Source organism: Spermophilus citellus, assembly GCF_964194105.1.
Source record: "Spermophilus citellus genome assembly, chromosome: 1".
NCBI classification, from domain to species: Eukaryota; Metazoa; Chordata; class Mammalia; order Rodentia; family Sciuridae; genus Spermophilus; species Spermophilus citellus.
Window position 1 is genome coordinate 207234094 of NC_138182.1, and position 24227 is coordinate 207258320.

Below are 24227 nucleotides of genomic sequence, written 5' to 3' on the forward strand. Positions count from 1 at the left end.
ACTAGTCACAGAACTTTAAAAAGAGACAGATAAAGGAAACCTCATAAAAAGTTAAGACTAAAATTTCAATAGATACAAATGCTAAAAATTTAAACATTTAAAGTTTAGCAGGCTATCTGAAAATAATATTCACTTAATTTTTAAAATAATCTAAATCATGCAACTGGCTGACATTATGAAATTAACTTGAAGCCTACTGCCGTTGCTTTCTTTCTACGTAGCAATACCTTAAAATAAGAAAGAGAATCAAACATCTCTTCAATTTGTTCTGAAGACTGAACAGATGATGATATTGGATGAGATGAATTCAACGAATCTTTCTTCATGGTTTTAAATCGAGCGTCTAAGAAATCTTCATACTAGTAAAAAATTAAACAGATTAGGATATCATGAATGTATCCAAGGCAAAGGTTAAGTACAGCAGTTATTGATATTATTGCTAATTATTACTAAAAGTCATGATGAAAAAACAATTGGCTACACTAAATTTCAGAATATAAACTTTTGAAAATCCAGAAAGATTATGACCTCAATGCACATCCCTTAAATTTAAAAGTGTAATTATAACCTAGTCACAAGAAAATCAGCATTTCCTGAACAGAATACAGATGAGGTAAGAGCCCATTACTAAAGTAAACAAATGCCAAATGTGGGTATCCAAGATAAATATTATAAAATGGCTAGAGTTAATTTTTAAAATAAAAACTGAAATTAAAAAAAAACTTGGACTTTAAGCTGGTTTCTCATAGATAGTACAGGATTTTTAACAAGACAATATACATTTCTCTTAATTGAGAGCCAATTAAAGTAAAATATCTCTTAAACAGTAGGAACTCTTGATAGTTCAGCAGATGAGCTCCCAAAGAATACATATTAGGGGGTTTTCAAAATTCTGGGCACCACCAAGTGGTGAAACTATATATCTCATTGCTTAATTAAATAGGGTATACAAATTCGGAATGCCTTATTTTTCTAGCTAAAAATTAATTCCTTTTATTTGAAAAATTTTAACAAGTTCTAAACAAAAACTTCAGATTGAAAGCTCAAAGAACACTTCTTGCTTTAAAGCAGTCTTGACTCATTTCTCCAGGAAGTTTAACAGAAAGTCACTGAATTTAAGGGTTGAAAAAAATATTTACACTTTTCCACTCATAGAATTGAATTATTTTGGCAAAATATGGCATATCATAGCTTAATGTTTTCAAATGTCCCTAAATTCAGAATATCTCCAAAGTCTAATAACAGTGACAACATTATTAGGTCTCTCTATCATGGAAGGATATTCCACATTTTGGGGAAATACAAAATATGGTCTGTACCATAAAAGGATAAATTATCTGTTTGTATGAAGTTATATATTGCTATTATAAGAATGTATTCATGTAGTGACAACAGAGTGATATAATTACTACAAAATGTCTTAATTTTCTTCTCTCTTTATAGACGAGATAAAAAAAAAAAACATTTTGCTTTGCAAAAAAGGCTTTTCAACCTTATCTAAATCCCATCAAGCAGAAGAGCCATACCTTTTAAAAACAGAATGTAGGAAAGCAATTTAAAATATTAATTTTAATTACAAAAACATATAAACTTACATAATTTCAGTAAAACATATCAATAAAAGTGTAATTTTCATTGTCAAATTTCCAAAAAGGTATGGATATCATTAACAAGGATGAATTTTAGTATAGTTTTCTAGAAACATTTTCATTTCTCCAAATGCAAAGAAAACATAACTTCACTATTTTTCCACTTAGCATTCCAAGTAAGACAAATATTATACTTACACTGGAGAGCTCTTTGAATACTTTTTCCAAAGAAAAATACTCCATGAAAGTGGCGAAACCTTCATTTAGCCATAGGTCATTCCACCACTGCATTGTTACCAGATTACCAAACCACTGTTGGAAAAACAAAGTCCCAACCAACATGATGATTACATTCTCAGGAATATTCAAAAAACTGGCTGAACTGTCATATTAACTGTACATAACCAGATTAAGATATCTTTAAAATATACTGGTATTACAGTTCAAACAAACTATACTTGAATTAATCAGAGATTTGTAAAAGTTGTGTAAATTTCCTTTACAAGTAAAATAAAACTTTTAATATTTTACCTTAACTGAATGGGAAAAAAAGCAAGAAAGAGTACTAATATATTTATTAGTATATTCACGAATTTTAAAAACGGACTATATAACATACCAAATAGGGATATAAAAACTTTTTTAGCTACCTCATGGAAATGAGGTTTCCTAGATAATGAAACTGACTTTCTAATATTAAGTTAATAGTATTATTTTCCATTATATCTACAACCATGCAGATTAACTAAGAAAGTTTCTTTCTATGTGAGAGCTTTTCCTATAGTCAGGGGGTCCATGCTTTAGGTTTCTCCTCAATTGGCCAAGTCAGAGATAGCATTTGCATGATTCAAACCTGAATTCAAACAACATTCTTTAAGAAAGTTGCCATTGATATAAACAGATGAAATTGGGAACATCTTTAAACGTTTTCTTCTATGCGGTAATAAAAAGAAAGAAAAAAATAATGAGACTCCCCTAAAAAAATGTATGTTAAAAATCTTTGAAATAAAAAGTGGTTGTAGGGTGTAAAATTTAGCTAAGGTAGCCTATGATTTATTTAAAATTAGCAGCAAAAATCAAGTTGCAAGATACTAAAACAAAACACTTTACAGAATTATAACAGAAAATTTTCTAAGACTTATGCTAAACCCTGTTTCACTGGAAGATGTTTTATAAGTCCTAAAGAAGCAATAAGAGAGAAATACTCCCCAAGTGGCAATGGCTAGCTCTGGAAATAATAGATGTAGAAGAATCCACAAAGACACCTTTTATCTATGGCCCATTTATAACAGTGAATAAATGCTTCATATTCCAGCTTGCCAAGAAGTCTTCACGAGGGCTACCAAGTCCTACACAGATGTGTAGGTAGACAGTAAGCAGACCAATTCCTTTCCTGGTCTTCCTCCACAAGGGGCCCCTCATGACACCCTGAACCATACACAACCCTGGCAAGGACTTCACATCCAGAGCCCAGCAGAGACAAAGTATTGAAGAAGAGGGCACGTTGTATACTCACAAAATTTTCTTTCTTTTTCTCTGTGTCATACAAAGATGCCTTCACACTTTACTCAGAACCTCTCTCTCCTACATTAACACAGAACCCCATTCTAGTAGAAGAAGAAAAATTAAATCTAGTCCTAACTGTGGATTTAAGAGTTGTCAGAGAAAGTGCAATTTAGGGAACCCACCTACAAAAAGTTACACTGAGAAGCTATAAATTGTTAGGGAAAAAGGGTCTCAAAGAGATAGTGACTTCAAGCCCAAATGCTACTACTTATTAGCCATGTGACTTTGGGCAAATCATTTATTTAAGCAGATTCTCAAGTTTCTTCATCTGTAAAATGAGATTATTACCAATCTTAAGGTATTATAATGCTTTAAACATCCTATGCAAACAAAAACATTTTCATTTGGAAATTAAATTTGTGCTAAAAAGTGCCTTTTTATTATAAGAGAAGGTAATATTTTTTTAAAAAGCTGAATAATTAGTAACATCTACATGTACTCTAAAGCTCTAGTATACGAAGTAGACACAATTATAAGATATAAGAGCACTGGTTGTTAATACCTGATGGGCCAGCTCATGAGCAATGATTTTAGTGACCAGTTTTCTATCTGTCACCGAAGAAGTATTATTGTCATACAGAAGAGTCTCTTCTCGGAAGGTTATCAAACCCCAATTTTCCATTGCTCCTGCTTCAAAATCAGGAATGGCCACCAAATCTAGAGATAACAGGGAAAAATGTTATCAACTTTTCCTCATATAAGGCACACCCCCTAATTAAAAAAAATATGTTATTCATTGGCTTATCATGGTGAAGACAGTGAGTTATTTTTATACTCCTTAGAAAGTGGAACCATCCTTATTCCTTTTATTTATTTATTTTTTTTTTGGTACAGGGATTGAATTCAGGGATACTCAACTATTGAGCCACATCCCCAGCCCTATTTTGTATTTTATTTAGAGACAGGGTCTCACTGAGTTGGCTCAGTGTCTTACCCTTGGTGAGGCTGACTCTGAACTCCTGATTCTCCTGCTTCAGACTCCTAAGCCACTAGGATTACAGGCATGCACCATCCTTATTCTTGCTCTCCATACTCCTTAACTAGTTGTCAGCTGAGAAAGATTTGACCTCCTCTCAGGTGACTCACTGTCCCTTACCAAAGGAAAAAAAATGCCTCCACAACCAATCAGCTTTCTAGAGCAAGAGGAACAAAATTCAGGGCCCATCCATATTGAGCTCTCTAGGAACAGCTCTACATCGAAAAGTACTAAAATCCTCTTGCTCTCCTGATTTCCCATTATGCAGTTTTTGTTATTTGAATTACAAAATTTCTTGAAAGTCAGTCAAATTTCAGACTAAGGGCCTTAAGCTAATCACACTTACATAGTACCTTTCCGACAGCCCCATAACTTATAAGTGTTTTAAGCTCCAAGTTATTTATATTCATAGAATGTAAATAATTTAATAATTATAATTTTTAAAGCATTAACAATGTTTCTGGGCTTTTAAAAGTAACTTTAGTAAAAACTATCTCTAAAAAACATTTGCAATACAAATCTTTATTACAATTGCAGTAAAAATCAGAAGTGTGGTGATTCTTACCCAATTTTTTAAGTGGATATTGAATTTCAAAATAGTTTTGATAAAACTCAAGAAGCTTCACAGTTGTTTCCAAGGCATGGTGAACTTGACCAATCTTTTCTGGCACAGTGTATATCGAAACCTAAAGGGAAACATTATATGTGATATAAGGAGAGATACAATTAAAATGCCACAATATTCAGGTGAGCACTGTCAGGACTGGCATACCTAAGAAATACACAGTTGTATGAGATATTTTAGGACAGAAACTTTTGCTTACAATTCTTTTAGTCCCCATAGAGTTTAGTAAGTCCCTTCCATATATACAACAATGTTCAAAAAATACCTTACTAATTCCTTTTCTTTTTGAAACTCTCATAACATCCCAAGTAAGTTAGGTTTGGTCATTTTATAGTAGTTTATAAGCACTTGCCCATTAAATTTTTTGATATTTGTCTTCTCCCATTACTTGCAGTTCTTTCTTTACTTACGAACTATGAAGAGCCTTAGATTTCAGTTTCATTTACATTCACATCATATGTATTTAACTTTTATCTTTTCAGCGCCTATCATAGAGACTGACATCTAGCAAGCACTAAATACAGAGGAGTCACATATTACTAGTAGAGTTAACTCTCAAGTTTACATACAAAATAGAAATGGCAGATTTATTGAAATTATATTGTAGAAAACTGATTATAAATCAAAATATTCTCTTTCAAAAGTATGGCCACAATTTTTCTTTCAGTCTGGGACAACTTATTCTTTGCTTTTTTTCATTCAGGGCTTGTTTTTATGTCCCATTTTTTATATTTATATATAAATCATGTAAAACACATTTTGATGGCACACAGTAAGTGAAAACAACTAAGAGAATAACAGTTCATGTGTCTCATTGCCCATTCACTGCAGGACATGTGCTAAGTGGGAAAGAAGACAGAATCACCTGTATTATTTAAATGGGTATTTTCTCTTTTATGGGTTAAATACTAAGTTAAATACACACGATGTGACTGTCAATGAAACTGAAATCTGATGAAAGGGTTCATTTATTCCCATTTCCGGAATAAAATGATCATAAAAAGAAGGTACTTCGGTATTTTCTCTTCCTTTCTACTTCTTTTTCTTTTCCTTAAAAGAACATAGCTAAGAGTTCTTACTAGAAATAAATCATCTCATCATTATAATTATTATCAAGCTTAATCTAAGAACAACAGAAGTAGTAAAAAATAAACAAAGGGGCCAGGGTTGTGGCTCAGCAGTAGAGTGCTCACCTAGAATGTGTGATGTTCTGGGTTCGATACTCAGCACTACATATAAATAAATAAAATAAAGATATTGTGCCCACCTATAACTAAAAACAAAATTTAAAAAATAAAATAAAAAATAAACAGAGCAATCAATCTAAGCAAAGAAAGACTTGAATAGCATTCTTGCCTTTGTAAGAGAATTCTAAACATTGTTGAATGGGGGCTGAGGGTGTGGCTCTGTGGCAGAGAGAGATTTAGCATGCCTGAGATTTAGTGTTGCTCCCCAACACATAAAACAACCCCCCCAAAAAAAACATTGTTAAATGGAAATCAACTGAGACTCAGGTCTCAAGACTTACAACTTAAAACTTCTTGCCCAACATCTTACAAGGACCTTATGGGAGATTTCTGAAAACACAACTATAAATATCCTTGATCAGCTCCCAAAGAAAAGGATTCTTTAAGATTGAGGAATAATGGCTGCCAATCTTACTGGAGTGAGATGGTATCTTAGGGTGGTTTTGATTTGCATTTCTCTGACTGCTAGCAATGTTGAGCATTTTTTCATGTACTTGTTAATTGATTGTATGTCCTCCTCTGAGAAGTGTCTGTTCAGGTCCTTGGCCCATTTGTTGATTGGGTTATTTGTTATCTTATTATCTAATTTTTTGAGTTCTTTGTATACTCTGGATATTAGGGCTCTATCTGAAGTGTGTGGAGTAAAGATTTGTTCCCAGGATGTAGGCTCCCTGTTTATCTCTCTTATTGTTTCTTTTGTTGAGAGAAAACTTTTTAGTTTGAGTAAGTCCCATTTGTTGATTCTAGTTGTTAACTCTTGCGCTATGAGTGTCCTATTGAGGAATTTGGAGCCCGACCCCACAATATGTAGATCATAGCCAACTTTTTCTTCTATCAGACGCCGTGTCTCTGATTTAATATTGAGCTCCTTGATCCATTTTGAGTTAACTTTTGTGCATGGCGAGAGAAAGGGATTCAGCTTCATTTTGATGCAAATGGATTTCCAGTTCTCCCAGCACCATTTGTTGAAGATGCTATCCTTCCTCCATTGCACACTTCATCTCACTCCAGTAAGATTGGCAGCCATTAAGAAGTCCAACGACAACAAGTGCTGGCGAGGATGTGGGGAAATGGGTACACTTGTTCATTGTTGGTGGGACTGCAAAATGGTGCAGCCAATTTGGAAAGCAGTATGGAGATTTCTTGGAAAGTTGGGAATGGAACCACCATTTGACCCAGCTATTCCCCTTCTTGGTCTATTCCCTAAAGACCTAACAAGAGCATGCTACAGGGACACTGCTACATCGATGTTCATAGCAGCACAATTCACAATAGCAAGATTGTGGAACCAACCTAGAAGCCCTTCAATAGATGAATGGATTAAAAAAATGTGGCATTTATACACAATGGAGTATTACTCTGCAATAAGAAATGACAAAATCATAGAATTTGGAGGGAAATGGATGGCATTAGAGCAGATTATGCTAAGTGAAGCTAGCCAAGCCTTAAAAAACAAATGCCAAATGTCTTCTTTGATATAAGGGGAGTAACCAAGGACAGGGTAAAGACGAAGAGCTTGAGAAGAAGATTAACATTAAACAGAGATGATAGGCGGGAGGGAAAGGGAGAGAGAAGGGAAACCGCATGGAATTGGAAGGTGAGCCTCAGGGTTATACACAATTACATATAAGAGGAAAGGAGGGGTAGGAGAAAAATTATATAAGTGGAAGAAACGATTTATAGTAGAAGGGGTGGAGAGAGAGGAGGGGAGGGGAGGGGAGGGGAGGGGAGGGGGGATAGTGGAGAATGGGATAGACAGCAGAATACATCAGTCACTAGAAAGGCAATTTGTAAATCAATGGAAATATAACTGATGTGACACAGCAATCTGTATACGGGGTAAAAATGGGAGTTCATAACCCACTTGAATCAATCTGTGAAATATGGTATATTAAGAACTATGTAATGTTTTGAACAACCAACAATAAAATTAAAAAAAAAAGATTGAGGAATAAAAGATTTGTTAGGTTCAATTTATCAGTTTTTTAAATTATTAAAAATGAACATTAGTTAACAAAAGCAAAAGCAGAATCAAGTTTCAGCCCCACCCTCCACCAAAACAATACTATGGACTGCAAGTTGTATAGGGACAGAAAATATTAGAGGTTTCATACTAAATTTTCTGAAAAATGCTGACTTTCCCAAATAACTGAACAACAAAAAAGCATACATTCCTAAAATAAACAAACAGAAATAAGTCCATTCAAAATGATTGATTAGATGGGAAAGAATAATATGAATTGTGCATAATGTCCCAGGCTGGTGGAAAGACACTTGAGGTAGAAAAGTTTTTTGAGGAAATTTTGAACAGTCATGTTTCTATGAATATTAAAATTCTAACCACATGGATAAAACAGTTGAAGATTCTTTTAAATGTGGAGAGACACCACATGGGACTAATCATGATTAAATTTTGCTTCTAGCAATTAGTTCTGTATACAATAAAAATGAAGGCAGGCAGTGCAGTGGCAAAAAACAAAACAAAACAAAAACCTCAAAACAAACAAATAAAACAGTACATTTACAACTGGCCTAGAATTTTACAGGTAATTCTGGCATTCCTAAAGGCAGGGAGAGATTTAAGGAATGAAGAGTGAACAGAAATAACAAATATTCTTTTTCAAGCTTCTGACACAGTCTTTATTATTACAGGTCACATGTAATAATCTACAGTCAACCGTGACTTTTTAGTTGCTTGGTAAGATTCACATTAATAAGAAAATCCCTATGGCCTTAATCCTTGACCTTGTTAAATTGAACTTGTGTCAAATATTATAAAATAGAAGGCAGTCTAAAGATTACAACATTTTAGCATAACAAAAATCCTTTGCTACACTCCAAGTTTTGAATAGTTCTGGTCACTATGTCTACATTTGTTATTCATGTAATTTGGTATAAGACACAACATAGCTATTGGATAGTAAAATTTTGACTATAACTTGATATGCCATCTCAGGTCAATCTAACCTCTATGATTTCCTCATCAGTCACATGGATCTAATGCTTCATCCTCAGTCAACATATAAAATTAAAAAAAATGTTTATAAACAAGTACCCACAATTAACATACAGAATTATTCCACATGTTACATTCTTCCATATTTCCTAAAAAACAGAATAAATTAATAAAATTATTGTTTATTTGTTAATGTTAATTCTTAAAAAACACATTTACTACTGGGTAGCACTAAAAATGAGAATATTTATATCTCATGCAAAAGATTTTACATATGATAAAAATAAAATGTACACTATTTATATATATTATAATAAATGGTTGTGTGTCTGTGTGTGTGTGTAATATTAGAATTGTAAAAGGTGATGTTCAGAGGATTAGAATGTAGTCTTCTTAAGGGTTAAAAGTTATTAAAGTGCATAAGAAGGATTTTAATCCAGGAAGACTCCAGGGTTCATATTTAACCACCATGTTTCTTCCTATTCCAAGCAAAAGGAAAACAAAATCCAATTTATACCTTATAGTCTTCTCTCTCAATCTCTTTCTTTCTACACACACACACACACACACACACACACACACACACACACACACAAATGAGGCATATATATGTGTTATGAATAATTTATCTTGGCTGTATGGGAGAATTAACATTGGAGCAACTGGAAAGATAGTTGAGCTTTGTAAGGGCATCCTTGAATATCAGAATATCAGAATGATGAATTTGAATGTCATCCTACAGGTAGTAAGAAGCCAACATAGAAGATGAAAGGTGAGGCAAGAATGGAAGTAGGGAAGGAGGGAGGGAAATGGGGGACTTTAAAAGAGCTTTTTATTCTTTATTTATTTTATGTGAAAATATTCACTTTATTAGGTCTCTGCTATAAAATTAGTGTATGAAAATATAATCAAATAATCATTTAAAATGCATATTAATGACAAAGAAAAACAGAATTACTTTACTAGAATGAATTTTGGCAAAATGTAGATAAATCAGACCCTTAAAAATCTTACTCATTTTCTATGAATAAACTCAATAAGGATTTGCTTTTCTTCTTTCATTCTTTCTTTTTTAAATGTTTTTATTAGTGCATTATAGTTACACATAATAACACAGTTCATTTTGAAAAAATTGAATATGGAATATAACTTGTTTCACTTCAGACCCCAGTACTTCCTCTTTCCCTCTCCTCCTTAACTATTTATTTATAGTTCTTTTTAAATTAGAGCTTTATAGATATACATAAAGGTGAAATTCACTGTGGTATTTTCATAGATGTACATAGCATAGTTTGGTCAATTTCATTCTGCAGTTCCTCCCTTTTCCCACCTATCCTTCTCCCTTAGTCCCTTTCCTGTGCTCCACTGATCTCCCTTCTATTTTCATGAGATTTTCTACCCTTGCCTTTCCCCCCTTATTTTGGTTTAACTTCCACATGTGAGAGAAAACATTCAACCCTTGACTTTTGGGGTCTGGCTTATTTCACTCAGAATAATGTTCTCCAGTTCCATCCATTTACCAGCAAATGCCGTAATCTCATTTATGGCTGTTGATGGTACCTGGGCTGGTTCCATAACTTGGTTACTGTGAATTGCACTGTTATAAACACTGATGTGCCTGTATCACTATAATATGCTGATTTTAGACCTTATGGAGAAATACCAAGGAGTGGGATAGCTGGGCCATATCCATTCCTAGTTTTTCGGGGACTCTCCATATTGCTTTCCAGAGTGGTTGTACTAATTTGCAGTTCCACCAACAATGTATGAGTGTATCTTTCCCTCCCCACATCCCTTGCCAGCATTTATTATTTTTTGTATTCTTAATGATTGCTATTATAACGAGTGGGAGGTGTTTGTTTTGTTTTTTGTTTTTATGTTGGGGCTGAGCCCCAATGACCAATAAATACCTGGATCCCAGGGTTTGTTTTTTTAAAAAAACAGCATCTGTCTAATCATTTCAATCTACGCAATATGGTAGCCACAGGAACACTACTATAATACTTGAAATGTGGCAAATAAAACTGAGAAAATGGATTTTAAATTTATTTAACTTTAATTTACATCTAAATAATTATATAAGCCTAGTGACCACTATATTGTACAGTTCTAGAAACTTTAGTAATGATGTTTTACTAGATTTCTCTTATAAATGAAGAAACTTGAAAATTATTTACTTTCAGTTATTAAACCAATAGTAGAATTAATAATAAGTAAAACAATATTTGTGGTATAAAATGTCTGAGCATGATCTAAAAGCTTGCTTCTCTTCATAAGACCACCACAAGGAATCAATAAAGCCAGAATTCCTCTTAACCCACTCTGAAACAGGCTTTCGGACAATTACCACATCAACATACCAGGGTTCCATTTACATCCTGACTCAGGTTCTTCATCTCTCCCACAATGAAAGCAACCAGGTAAGTACTCATCTTCACACTCTCACAAAACTCATCCTGAACAAGTCCATCTTCCATAAGGACTGATGACTTCTACAGGCAAAGAGAAAAAATGACAGTTCTGTAACTGCAGGAATGAATTACAATGACAAAGGCACTGAGAAACTGAACATTCATATAGGAAATAAGAAGTGAAGATACTAGCATATTTTAATCTAAGCATGAGTTTCCAGACAGAGCATCGCCCTTAGTCTCAGTTTGTTCTACCATCCTTCGTAGTGAGGACATACTAAGTACAGCAAAATCCATGAATTTTTAGCTCCAAGATGGCTTTAAATAAATATAAGTAGTTGTTTTTCATCTTTAAAACTTCATTAAAACACAAATCTTTCTATACAACCTAGGAGGGTTCCACTTTACTGCTATAAATACATCCATAGAAGCAGAAACTACATCTGGGATATCCCTTGAATGATGTAAAAGGCTTTGTAGAGTGCCATGTTGAAGACTCCTATGAAGACTTAGTGGGCTGGAAGATGGTAAGTCACAAATCCTGCAACTGCAGGATTTCCCAACCATGATACTAAGCAAGTTGGCATCCACCTCTTACAGAAAAAGACTAAGGTGAGGAGTATGGCTCGAAGTGGAGCTGTTGGAGTACAGTCTTAGTTAAGGACAGACCATGTTGGCTGCTGCCTAGAGGGGTGGGCTCCATGACTTGCTGGGTATGGCTGCTCCTCCCCACTAGCCACATGGGTTCCAGGAGGCTTCTATCAGGCCGCACACAGTCCCTCAGGTGTCTGAGACAACCAATGACCTCATGATTCTATTTAGAACTACTCTGATTTCACCCCACTGCTTCAAGAAAGAGGCTCCTATTCTTGTTGTTGACCTCCAAATTACAAGGATGTCAATTTTTTCTTTACTAGTAAAATTATAAGAACAATTTTGATTAAATAAAATCAAACAACACTGTTTTGAATAGCAAATTCACTGTCTCTGATCTTGTACTACTTCACACTATTAATACCAGCACAACTTCAGTACACTTTGCATTTCCTACACCTACTTTCTAGGTCCAGCAGATCTTTCTCTTTCAAGTGCTCCACAGGCTGACTTCCCAACTGATTCCAACTAATATCTATATTCAAACTTATTTAAGTATTTTAAGTAATTCAAGTGTGTTTAGAGAAAGAGAGCAAAAATCTTTCATTCAAGGAACACACAGTACCTTAGGCATATTTGATAAAGCAGTGTATTGCTCATCCCTTATGATCCTGATGATAAATGTGGCCTTAAATGCTGGTTCATCGAAGCAAGGAAAAGCAGATCTTGCTGCCAGGGGTTCAAACTGAGTTGCTGCAAAGTACCTAAAACAAATGCAAATTCAATCCAAAAGTTATTGACCACCTACTATACAAAGGCATCCTGCCAAGTACTAGGGGTGTTAAGATAAATATGGTACAATCCAGTCCCTAAAGGACCCACAATCAACTAGGAGAGGTAGAGGTTTATACAATACACAGAGGTATATCAAGTTGTAAATCATGTCCTGGCAGTAAAAAAAAAGCAGTGGGACAAGGGGTAGGAAACAAATTCTGACTAGTAGCTAAAGACACTCTAAGGAAACTGGTACAAAGTCTGAAGAGGGCCTTAAAACATGGATATTTGAGCAGGCAGAAAATGGAAGAGAGTAGACTCAAGGAAGAGTGGGCAGCACAAGGAAAGAGAATAAGGTATGTCCATGGACTAGGGAAGCTGCTGAGTGTAGTTAGAAATGAAGCCAGGAAGGTAGGCTGCAGCTGGCCATGGAGGTCTTGGACAGGTGTCTGATGGAAGATCAATATGAAGGGTTGTCATTAATTGCCACTAATCTTTTGTACAGACTTTGGCTTCACTGAACTAAACTTCAAGTTCACAGATTACATCCTGATCAAGACTGAAAAATCTAGCTGTCCTGTAGTATTATGGTTTCCTTTACTCTCAGAGATGAATCAAAAATTTCCTCCCTCCCACACAGTAGCAACTATTAAGACTATGACACATATAAAGTCCTCAATTATAGGCTGGGAGGAAAGTATAAAAAGACACAGGGGGGAAAAATGCAGATTTCCAATTAGTTAGAGAAATAAAGCAAATCTCCATTTGGGAGATTATCCAAATGGCCATAAAACAATCAGGGCAAGTATGCCCCTGTGGTGCATTCCCAGGCCATAAGGCATATTTACAGCCACTGTGTAGCAACCTTTCTTGTTTGGGGTTTAGTTTTCACTGTCAGATGATAAGTAAAAAAGGAACAGTGTGGAAAGTGGAGTCTGAAGACCCAAACTCTACAATTTCCCAGCTATGTAACTTTGGGCAAATCAGTGACAGGATTCCCTTCCAAACACCCATGGTATTTGAGAGAATTACATAAGACTAATCATAATAAAAACTATTTATCTGCCACAAAGTCCTATATTAATATTTATTTAAAATACTAGATCACCACAATTCTTCTTCCACACTTAAAATTACTGTATTTTTTTCTTGGTAAGTGTGTGCCCAAATGACTGTTTCTAATTGGGAAGCTGCAAAAAAGATAGCAATCAGCATATGTGAAACAATATAAACATATCAGTGTTCTAACATTCTATTTCTTTACCCTGCCCCCAATGTTCTTACGTAGTTAACAGAAGGACCACAAGGGACCAGGGAATAAAGTTTTATGTTATCTCTACTACTATTTAGACAGGAGCCTACTTATGGATTAAAATTAAATCATAACACTCTAAGACAAATAAAACCTTAGATTACTATTAAAAGAGATGGAATTATAACTATCTCATACAAAAGTCTCTTTGGGAAAGCTGCTTCTTAATGATATTATAATCTGTTCTATATAGGCTGAATACTTTGAAGCACATTCTTTTATTGGTGACTATGTTTGCTTTCAGAAAGTTAGTTTCAGAGCTTCCTCAAGTAATGCTCAATTAACAAATTAGGTGGTGGTCAGGTAAGAGAATTCTAAGTACTAGGGATAACAATGTGCAAAGGAGGTGTACACTAGGGAGGCAATATATCACAGTGGCTAAGAATGTCCCTCTGTCATTCAAATGACATTGGTTTTTAGTTCCCACTCTGCCATCTGCTAGCCATAGATGTCAAATGAGTTGCTTTATGTGCCTCATTTTCTTCAGTTATACAATGAATATGTTAATATCTACTTCTTAGTGGGGTTGAAAGGATAAGAGGATAAGGGGATAATGCAACAGTTTCTGCACTTCAGCTCCCAGTAAATATTGGCTTTTATTTCATTGGATTTTCAGGAAAGTACACACGAAGTTTAATATAGCAGGTAAGAGCTGTGAGGAAAACAAGGGCCAGAAATGAAAGGCCTTGAACTAAACCACTTTAGAAATGAGGAACTGCTGAAGGATTATAAGCCAAAGATCAGGATGGTCATCTAAACTTATAGAAACAAACACAGAAATATGAGTAAGCATAGGAACAAATCAATATCAGTATGAAAAAATGGGGGCTGTGGGGAAGATTGTAGTAATATTACAGATCAGGAGATCTGTTAAGAGGATGCTTCAAGAATTCAAGAAAAAGACTGAAGGATGAAGAAACAAACAAAATAACTTCCATCTTAAATTTGTCTGCTAGTTCTTCTAGTATCATTTTGTCACCTAGAATCTTAAGTCTGTCATCAACAATTTCTGTTTAACTGCAAGGTTACTACTCACTGTCCCCTACTTAGAGCACACAGGTAGTTTCCTTACCACACATAGTGGCCATATATGGTGTTACATACGTGCTGATTTTCTAATCAAGGAATATATTTCTTAATTACTTTATCTACTAGTTTAAATATTTTTTTCTAATTATATATTAAAGAGAAGAAAGTATAAAAACTTTTCCAGTAGAACTAAGCATAATCAAAAGTGAAAGAAAAAGAAAAACTGCTCAAAATTATAAGTAAAATGTATAAATAATAAAATAATAAAAGGTATAAATAATCTTCTAAACTTGTACCTTTACCAAGATATCATGTAGGGCCTTCATTACTCTAACAGGTATGTTAATGAACCTACATTTTTATAATAGTGGTTTCAGAGCTTCTTCAAGTAATGCTCAAAACAATTAACAAATTAGGTGGTGCTCAGGTAAGAGAATTCTAAGCGCTAGGGATAACAATGTACAAAGGAGGTGTAAACTAGGGAAGCAATGTATCACAGTGGCTAATTTATTTTAAGACTTTAAAATACTGTTTTAATACTGTATTTTTTAATTTTGAGAAACCATGTTCCATTTTTCTAGCATGTTCTACATGGATTTGTTTATCATTGGATTTTCAGGAAAGTGCACTTGAAGTTCAATACAACTAGTCCATGGTAAGAGTCAATAGTCATACCCAAAATCACCTTACTCTGCTACACAACATTCATACTTCCCATCATATAGTAATAGGCCCAAGGACTCTGAGGCAATGATCTAATCAGATGAGATGGTTAGGGGCTTGCACATTAAGTCATTCTTTTTATGTACATCCTATATTTCTTAGGGATGATGATGACTATAAAAAGGGGACTAAAATCAAGAACTCCAAACTGCCACTTCAATTATAAATTTTTGTTCAATGTCAAATATATGAATTGAAATGTAACAACAGAATTGTCATTTATTTTAAAAGTATTATATATAAAGCTGTGAAAGTAGGCACGCCTATAGTCCCAATGGCTTGGGAGTCTGGGACAGGAGGATTGCAAGTTCAAAGCCATCCTCAGCAAAAACAAGGTGCTAAACAACTCAGTGAGACCCTTTCCCTAAATAAAATACAAAATATGGCTGGGGATGTAGCTCAGTGGTCAAATGCCCCTGAGTTCAATCCCTGGTACCCTCCTCTCCCAAAAAAGTATTATATAGAAAGAAAAACTAAAATTACTTACTGAAGAGAAGTACAGATACTGCTTTTCCTGTTTCCTCATTTAAGAAGGATCAAAAGGTTTTCTTAAGATAGGTTTAAAATATTCATTTCTAACTATTTCTCATAATACATCAAGAAACATTAGCCAAATTGCCTGCATCAGTAATTCATATACTGGTACACAAAGTAATAGAGTGAATGCTCCAATTGCATTCAGCAGATATGACAAAGACTTTGTGCACATAAGAGAACTGACATAACCATTTATGAATAACCTATATACAGTGTGAAATCTATCTTTTTGGAAATTCCAGCTATATGCTATGAATTAAAGGGAGAAATATATCATCCAAATAAGTAGCTGAATACTTTTGTGCTTTGTCTCACTTTTTTTTTGTATAAATTGAAACAGAGTTTCTCCTAGACTTTTTAAAAATTTCCATCAGAATCCAATAGTCAAACTAGAATTTTCTTTAAAAAGTAAACCAGTAAAGATAAGGGTACTAAAAATTGCATATATAAGCATACCATGCTTTGTGTCCTCTTTCTCCATCTGACTAAGCATGTCCTAAAAATTCTGCACATAGGTCTTAAAGAATAATCCATTTTCCTCTTTATTCTGCTTCCTATAGAGACTTCATAGGGTGATAGAAAATTAGAATCATAGAATAAGTAAACCAGTAAAAGCTGAAGATAACTTAAGGTTTATGATGCAGAATATAACTGAGAAAAACTTTATCCAGCCCCTTCCATCAGCAAACTCCTACCCTGCACCCCACGATGATATATACTCAAAGCTTTGACGAAGAGTAATGGTATATTTTCCCAAACCACCACTCTATTGGGCACCTAACTTCTTAAATTAAAAAAAAAAAAATTCAGTTAATAGGTCTGTTGTGGAAAAGGGATCCATATTGTTGAAGTCATCATACAGCATAGAAAAGGCTACATACTTTTTCTCATTGCTTTCATCTGTATAGTTGATACCATAAAACCCATAATAAGAACTAGAGATATTCGCCGAATATTCTATCTTCATGGTATAATTGTGTCCTGCTAGAAGGGCTTCAGGGGCAACAATGGCAATTTGCTCATGATATGGATATTCCAGGATTTCAACTTCTTTTTCTTGACTTGAAAGTGCTGACATAAAAGTCACTCTTGAAATATTATGACCTGTGCTATGAAGAATGATATTCCATGTGGTCTGAAGAGCCAGAACTGAAATTGTCACAGAACCCCTGAAAGTCATTGAGGTTAGGTTTGGGTGTAGGTGAAGTTCATAGCGCTGTGGCATAATGGCAGTGGGAAGCCTAATTTGTGCCCATGGAAATAACTTCCCATTTGTTGCAATTGGCTGAATTAGTTCCATTGACTGATTTTTTTTATGGCAGCCTTCTTTGGTAAAGGTACATCTAGGCAGTAGGTAAATCACCATGATTACAGAGACAGCAACCACAATGACAAAAACAAAGACCACCAAGGTCCTTGCAGAGGGTACTGAACAGGCCCCATCTGGACTCTGCCTATAGCCAGCTGCACTGTTCCGAAGGCCTGAGCTTCTGTTCATGAAGGACATGCCCAGTAGTTTTGCAGATGACTCATAATCCTCTTCATCCTCGTCCATCTCATGTTCACCAAGACCTCGCACCAGCAGTCGGGAACCCCGGGGCTCATATTCCACCTCATCAGGCTCTAGAGGATGTAAACAAGGTTCTTTGGCTAAGTCCACCACATCTGGCTCTTCCTCAAACATGCTATTTTCAATCATATTCCTGGGGAGCTGAAGTCGATCTAAAAATCCAAACATAAGGACAGGCATAGAGTTAAGGAACAAAGTTTATAGTATGATGTTTTCTAGCAAAAACACTTAATGTAAGATATTTTTACCTTACTAAGACTTATTTCTATCTCAGAGCTACTGAATTAAATAAGATGCTTGTGACCTCCTTGAGTCATTAATTAAAAACCCACACATAAATAAAACATTCCACAGTATAAAGAAAATAAATAAATAGGCTAAAATAAAAAAATACAGCTGAGATTACAGATTAATTTTCTTCATATATTCCTACCCAACAACCTGGGCCCCTGCTCCAGGCTTTAGAGTGGCTGCTCTGGCCTGCCTGGTTGTGTCTATCCCCACAGGGCCAGGAGTCAACAGGATCAAAGGGATGTACCCACCCCTACAGTCCATGCCCTTCTTCTGGGGTTTGAACACCTGGACCCCAGAATTCCTGCCCCCAAAACCTTGAGTCTCCTTTTCAGGGTCTTTGTTTCTCTCTTCCCTCCCTGAGTTTCATTCCTCCTGGGGAGTAACACAAACTGGTCACCCTATTTCTAGACTCCAGTGGTGAACAGGATGGACTATTGTCCTCTGCCCCCCAGAAGAGGGCTATTCTTGTCCCATACCAAACTGAAAATAGCAAGTTATATGGAAAATTTCCATAAGCAAGAAGTAATACAAATTATATGACAAAAATCTCTAAATATCAGATAAAACTACAATTCAACCTGTTTTCCATACTTGTATAAACATTCAAAAGTACAAAATACTCCCATCTGCAATAGCCACACTACACCATGAGTATTAGTGAGTCTTGGGGTAGGAAAGTAGTGGAAGCTTTCAAAAACTACAAAGAACCATCTCTCCAATTTGCCAAGAATCACTGAGAAAAGTGATACCCTTCAAAAAGAAGAAGAGTAAATAACCATCATATATCAATACTTTTTAGGATTAGACCATTCACTGTACTTATTTTAAAATCATAAAATTTCAGCTTTTAAGAAGTTATCAAATTGAATCATCCTTTCCCTACAAGGCACTTATACATATCATTTCTAGGACTAACAACAATTATATGAAGTGGCAAGCATTTTATTTCAGACATGAGAAAACAGAGAACAGAAATGGGTTGATTTATTTTCATAGATATATAGTGATTTAGTCATAATACTATTATTTGAGCCCAAGTTTAAAAATTATGATTTCAAATTTTATTATAATGCATCCTGCTACTCAATTCAATAAAAGGTGACAACTTAGTAACTAAACAAGGTCAACTCGTATTTAATGAAATGAAGTACTGATAAATATCAGGGTAAAATTTTGCTACTCAGAGCATGATATACAGACCAGCAGCAGCCACATCATATTTTACCTTGTTAAGAAAAGCACATTCTCACATCCCCTCCCTGGATGTTGCCAGTGCATGCTATCCTTCATGCATCTTTTTTCCTCTGCTCCTTCTGCCTAGATATCATTTCTCCTTGCTACCCCAGTTCACCTAGTGAACACCTGTTATTGCGTAACTCAGCTTAACATGCTAGAATATAAATGAAGTTATTGTTTATTTCCCCTTTTTCTTTATTACCTTTCAAAAACAAATTTTCTTTTCCTTTTTACCTTATCCATTTCTGCTTTGGGGAGTATCAGTGAGAGTGCCTTTTCTTATCTATTCTCCATCATGAACTTTGTAAAGGAAATACTATTTTAAAGTTTTCTTTGAAAAAAATTTAATCATTTTCTAGCTGTGGATTTGTGCCATATCCTGTGAGTGATCTAAAAATGGAAGGGGTTACAACACCCCGCTTCTGAGAATAATCTTCTAAGCTTCCAACAATTTTCAGCTTCTTATGACAAAGTTTATTTTGTTTGATAATTTAGTTGATTTGGGGTCATTTACTTAATTAATAGAGCAAATAACTGTTATACTTAAATCCTTTATTAAAAGTTTTTTAATGAACTCTTACTGTTTAGAAATGTTCTATGGTAGTTTTTTAGTACTTGGCACAGTGCTATAATTTAGCTGCTTATTTTGTTATTTAAAAAAAGGTCTAGAAGCCCTTTAACTTTTTGCCTAATGTGTGACGATTATTTCAAGACACATAGTGAGAACATAGAGTTCTTTCAAGACACATATTTCTGTGAGAAAAGAAAAGAAAGATAAAAAGTGGAAGTGGAAGGGCAAAAGGGAAAATACTGGAGTAATATCCAGAGGGGAAGAGAGGTCACAAGAACTCCAACAGAGAGATTAACCTTAACTGCAGCCAGACACACTCCCTCTGAGCCTGGGGGACAGGAGGTGAAGGCTGAGAAGAGGTATGTCCAGGTGTGGGTCAGCAGAGAGCCTTTCTGTTCTCTGGGACAGCAGAAACAAGGTCTTGTGCCCTGAGCTTCTGGCAACTATGAAGAAGGCAAAGGTGATTGAGGAGAATAAGAAATCACAGGTACCATGGAAGAGGATCAGGGAGTGTGAATCCGGGTCAAAATATGCCTGAGATATTCTATTAAAAAAGCAGGTGGAATTTGACCACCAGTCTTTTTAAACATCTTTAGTAATGCTTACCAGCCCAGGTCCAAAAAAAGAGAAAGAATGTGATATATAGATCACATAAAAATAAATAAAAGATATTTAAAACCTAGAAGAATCAAATTGTTACTCCAGGGTTACATATGAGTGAAAAGACAAGGGCATGTGTATAGGACAAAAAAATGACGCCATGGCACATAACACAGAGAGCAAACTGAAGCAAATTGAAAAGGAACAAACTTCCCACAGGCTGTAATCCTTCTAAACTGCCAGGGAAATGAAATGTGTTTTCAAAATAACAAGCCAAAACAAGCCAAAAGAGAATAGGCCTGATCTAAATAAGTCTTTTTGGGCAGACACAAGGCTTGCTATATTCAAATGTGGCCCTAACAATAAAGCATTACTTTTTTTCTGAGGTCTTTATGACATATTTATAGAAAACTAAAAGCTTCAAGGGTGAGATAGCATTGACATCTTCCAAATGCAAACTTCATTAAATTTCCAAAGAGATGACTAATTATCAAAAAAAATTAACTATTTCTCTAGTGAGAATTTCTCAAAAAGGGATTTTATGTTGAAGAAGTTTAGGCTTAATAGAAAAAGAAAAAAACTAGAACAAGTGATTTTTTCATGCAAAGATCTAATCAGACAGAACATTATCCAGTCACCCTAACCTGCACTCAAAGAAAACCTCTTCCCATTGGTCACTGTACTCATATTAAGTTCTAAGTTTAGATATATCATTATATCACCAGAATCAAATGGGCAATCCCAAACAGAGAACAAGTGTATATAAACAGTCCTTTTCTCTAACACACCATTTCCTTACATTTCAATGTATTAAGTATTACTATAAAACACAAACAGAAACTCCTGCATGCATTACTACTTTACCTGTAGCAGATAGTACTTTGTTACAAACCACAAGATCGTAAGGCTGGATGCATCATCCAACTAAAGTCCTACTTCTGGCTACCATACTTACAACTCAATTATTGTCTCCTTTGTGAAGAGAGAAGTAAACAGGTGACTAGTGGTGGGAGGCAGAAAGATTACAGAGAAATGATTCATTCCATGAGCACCATAAGTTCATTTTACTTTTTTTTCACTCTAATCATAAGAGACCAAGATTCACTTTTACCAGTTGGGTGTGAGTACACATCTATAGTCCTAGATACTCAGAAGCTGAGGTGGAAGGATCACTTGAGACTAGGAGTTCAACACCAGCTTGGGCAACATAGTGAGACTCCTTTAAAAAAAAAAAAAAAGAAAAGAGAAAGAAAAAGTTTACTTTTCCCTTTTAAATTACCACTAAAGTTTACTTCAACCCCTTAAAATTTCTGTGGGAGACTTCTACTTCCAATATGACAGAGTAATTTATTCCAGATTATTTTTTTCTTTCATAAACTATTAAACTAGACAAAATGATGCAACTGTTTCACATACTGTAAAAGGCAAAACAAAATGTGACTTCAGAGAGAAGGAAAAGGTGAGCCCACAATCACTCTGATTCTCTGCCTTCAGTCACTATGTAGCATGACAAGCTGAAGTTCAAGTACAGCACAGACAAGGGCACTGGGGAGAAGTAGCTGTGCAGAGAGGCCAGAGAGGTTTACAAGATTTCCTGAGAGTCCTCAGCCAAATGTAGGAGGAATACAAGTAAGTGGCTCCAATAAAGTTAAAATGAAAAAGAAATACTAGAGGTCAAAGCAGTATAAGGAAACGTTGGCAGTCCAACCTAGCCAGAGGGAAAAGAACTCATTAACACCTTGGGTTTCACCTTGAAATGGCCCTCAATTTAGGAGCAAAAGTCACACCCTCACATAAAGCCTACTGTACACCAATATTATCAAAGCCTAAAAACCAAGCTCTAATGATATCCACATTGAAAGAAGAATCTGAGGATGACTCTTGTTAAGTGAAAGGGGCCTGAGAATTACCTTGGGCTTTCCACAGATCTGTCCTAACAAAATTTAAAACTAAACCTATAGAAGGTGATCAGACAGTAACAAAGTTGCTGACTAAAATAAAAACATATATGTATATATACATATATATAAATATGTGTGTGTGTGTTTAACATAGCATCTCTACAATATATCATCAGTACAGTCCAATAAGTAATTTAAAAATTACTAGACATTCAGAGAAATAAGAAAATGTGGCTTGTAAGCAAAAAGATCTCATTAGAAATTAAGATGGCCCAAATACTGCATTTAGCAAAATCATTAGCACAACTATTATAAATATGGCCCAAAGAATATTATATATTATATATGATATAATATAATATATGCATATCTAAATTATAAATATGGCCTGGGGTGGGGGGAACATTTTTAAAGGAGAATATGTAACTAGATAGGAATTCTCAGGAGAAGAATTGAGACTATTAAAAAAAAAAAAAAAAAAAGAGGGCTGGGTCTGGTAGCACATGCTACTCCAGTGGCTTGGGAGGCTGAGGCAGGAGGATCACGAGTTCAAAGCCAGCCTCAGAAAAAGCAAGGCTCTAAGCAACTTTGTGAGATGCTGTCTCTAAATAAAATCCAAAAAAATAGGGCTGGGGATATGGTTCAGTAGTTGAGTGTCCCTGAGTTCAATCCTGGTATCCACGCCGCCCCCCCCAAAAAAAAATAACAAGAGGGGACTAGGGATGTAGCTCAGTGATAGAACACTTGCCAAGCATGCATGAAACCTGAGGTTCAATCCCCAGTAATTAAAAAAAAAAAAAGGTGGGGGATGAAAATTGTAGGAATGAATAGTTGAATAACTCAAATGAAAACAAACACACACACACACTGAATGAACCTAACTGCAGGTTGGAAGTATCACTGCAGACTAGAGATAGAAGGAAAAAAAAGTACTTCACGCATTTGACAGAGCCTTAGAAATTACCAATTTGACAAACAAATGGTTAAAGAAAGAAAAATATGGCATTACATAGTTGTGAAACAATATCAGATAATCTAGCATATATATACTGGGAGCCCCATAAATAGTTTGATGTTGAAAAAAAAATCTCTAAAAAATAGCTAAAATTTCTAAGTTGAACTCATTTTGTCTCATCATCCCAGATGTAGAACATCTATAAAAACTTAAATTGAGCAACAAATAAAACAATTCTGGTAACTCTGAAATCATATCTGAATATTTATTATAGTCTTGGAATTGTAAACTTGGGATTCAAGGGTTAACAAAGAACACCATTTACCAGATCCAAAACGTTCAAAAACTCCAAAGAGAATAAATACAAACAAATTCATATCTAGGCATATCATGGTCAAACCGCTTAAGATCAAAGATAAAGAGAATATCTTTAAAGAAGGCTGAAAACAATGCATACATAAAAGAGTAAAACATATAAAGAACGTTAACTTCTCCTCACCATAATGGGAGCCAAAAGATACAGAATGACATTTTTAAGGGGCTGGAAGAAAAATACCGTCAACTGAGCCTTTCAAATCAGTGAAACAGAATAGAATAAAGGTATTTTCAGATTAATTAGAGCTGACAGATTCATTTGAAGTTATCATACCAGGATTTTTTTTTAAAAAAGAGAGAGAGAGTTTTTTAATATTTATTTTTTAGTTTTCGGCGGACACAACATCTTTATTTGTATGTGGTGCTGAGGATCGAACCCGGGCCGC

The 24227-nt window shown here is 34.9% G+C and overlaps 1 protein-coding gene across 1 annotated transcript in view; it reads right to left on the bottom strand.

The window, feature by feature from the left end:
* LNPEP (leucyl and cystinyl aminopeptidase) overlaps nucleotides 1-24227 on the bottom strand; it is an 88089-nt gene that overhangs the window by 32266 nt on the left and 31596 nt on the right. The window contains exons 2-8 of the mRNA XM_081288726.1: nucleotides 17221-18061; nucleotides 12590-12728; nucleotides 11320-11451; nucleotides 4697-4817; nucleotides 3658-3812; nucleotides 1788-1901; nucleotides 228-359 (exon numbers count right to left, since the gene is read on the bottom strand). Coding sequence (XP_081144852.1) covers nucleotides 228-359; nucleotides 1788-1901; nucleotides 3658-3812; nucleotides 4697-4817; nucleotides 11320-11451; nucleotides 12590-12728; nucleotides 17221-18061 — 1634 coding nt within the window. The remainder of the gene's footprint in view (nucleotides 1-227; nucleotides 360-1787; nucleotides 1902-3657; nucleotides 3813-4696; nucleotides 4818-11319; nucleotides 11452-12589; nucleotides 12729-17220; nucleotides 18062-24227) is intronic.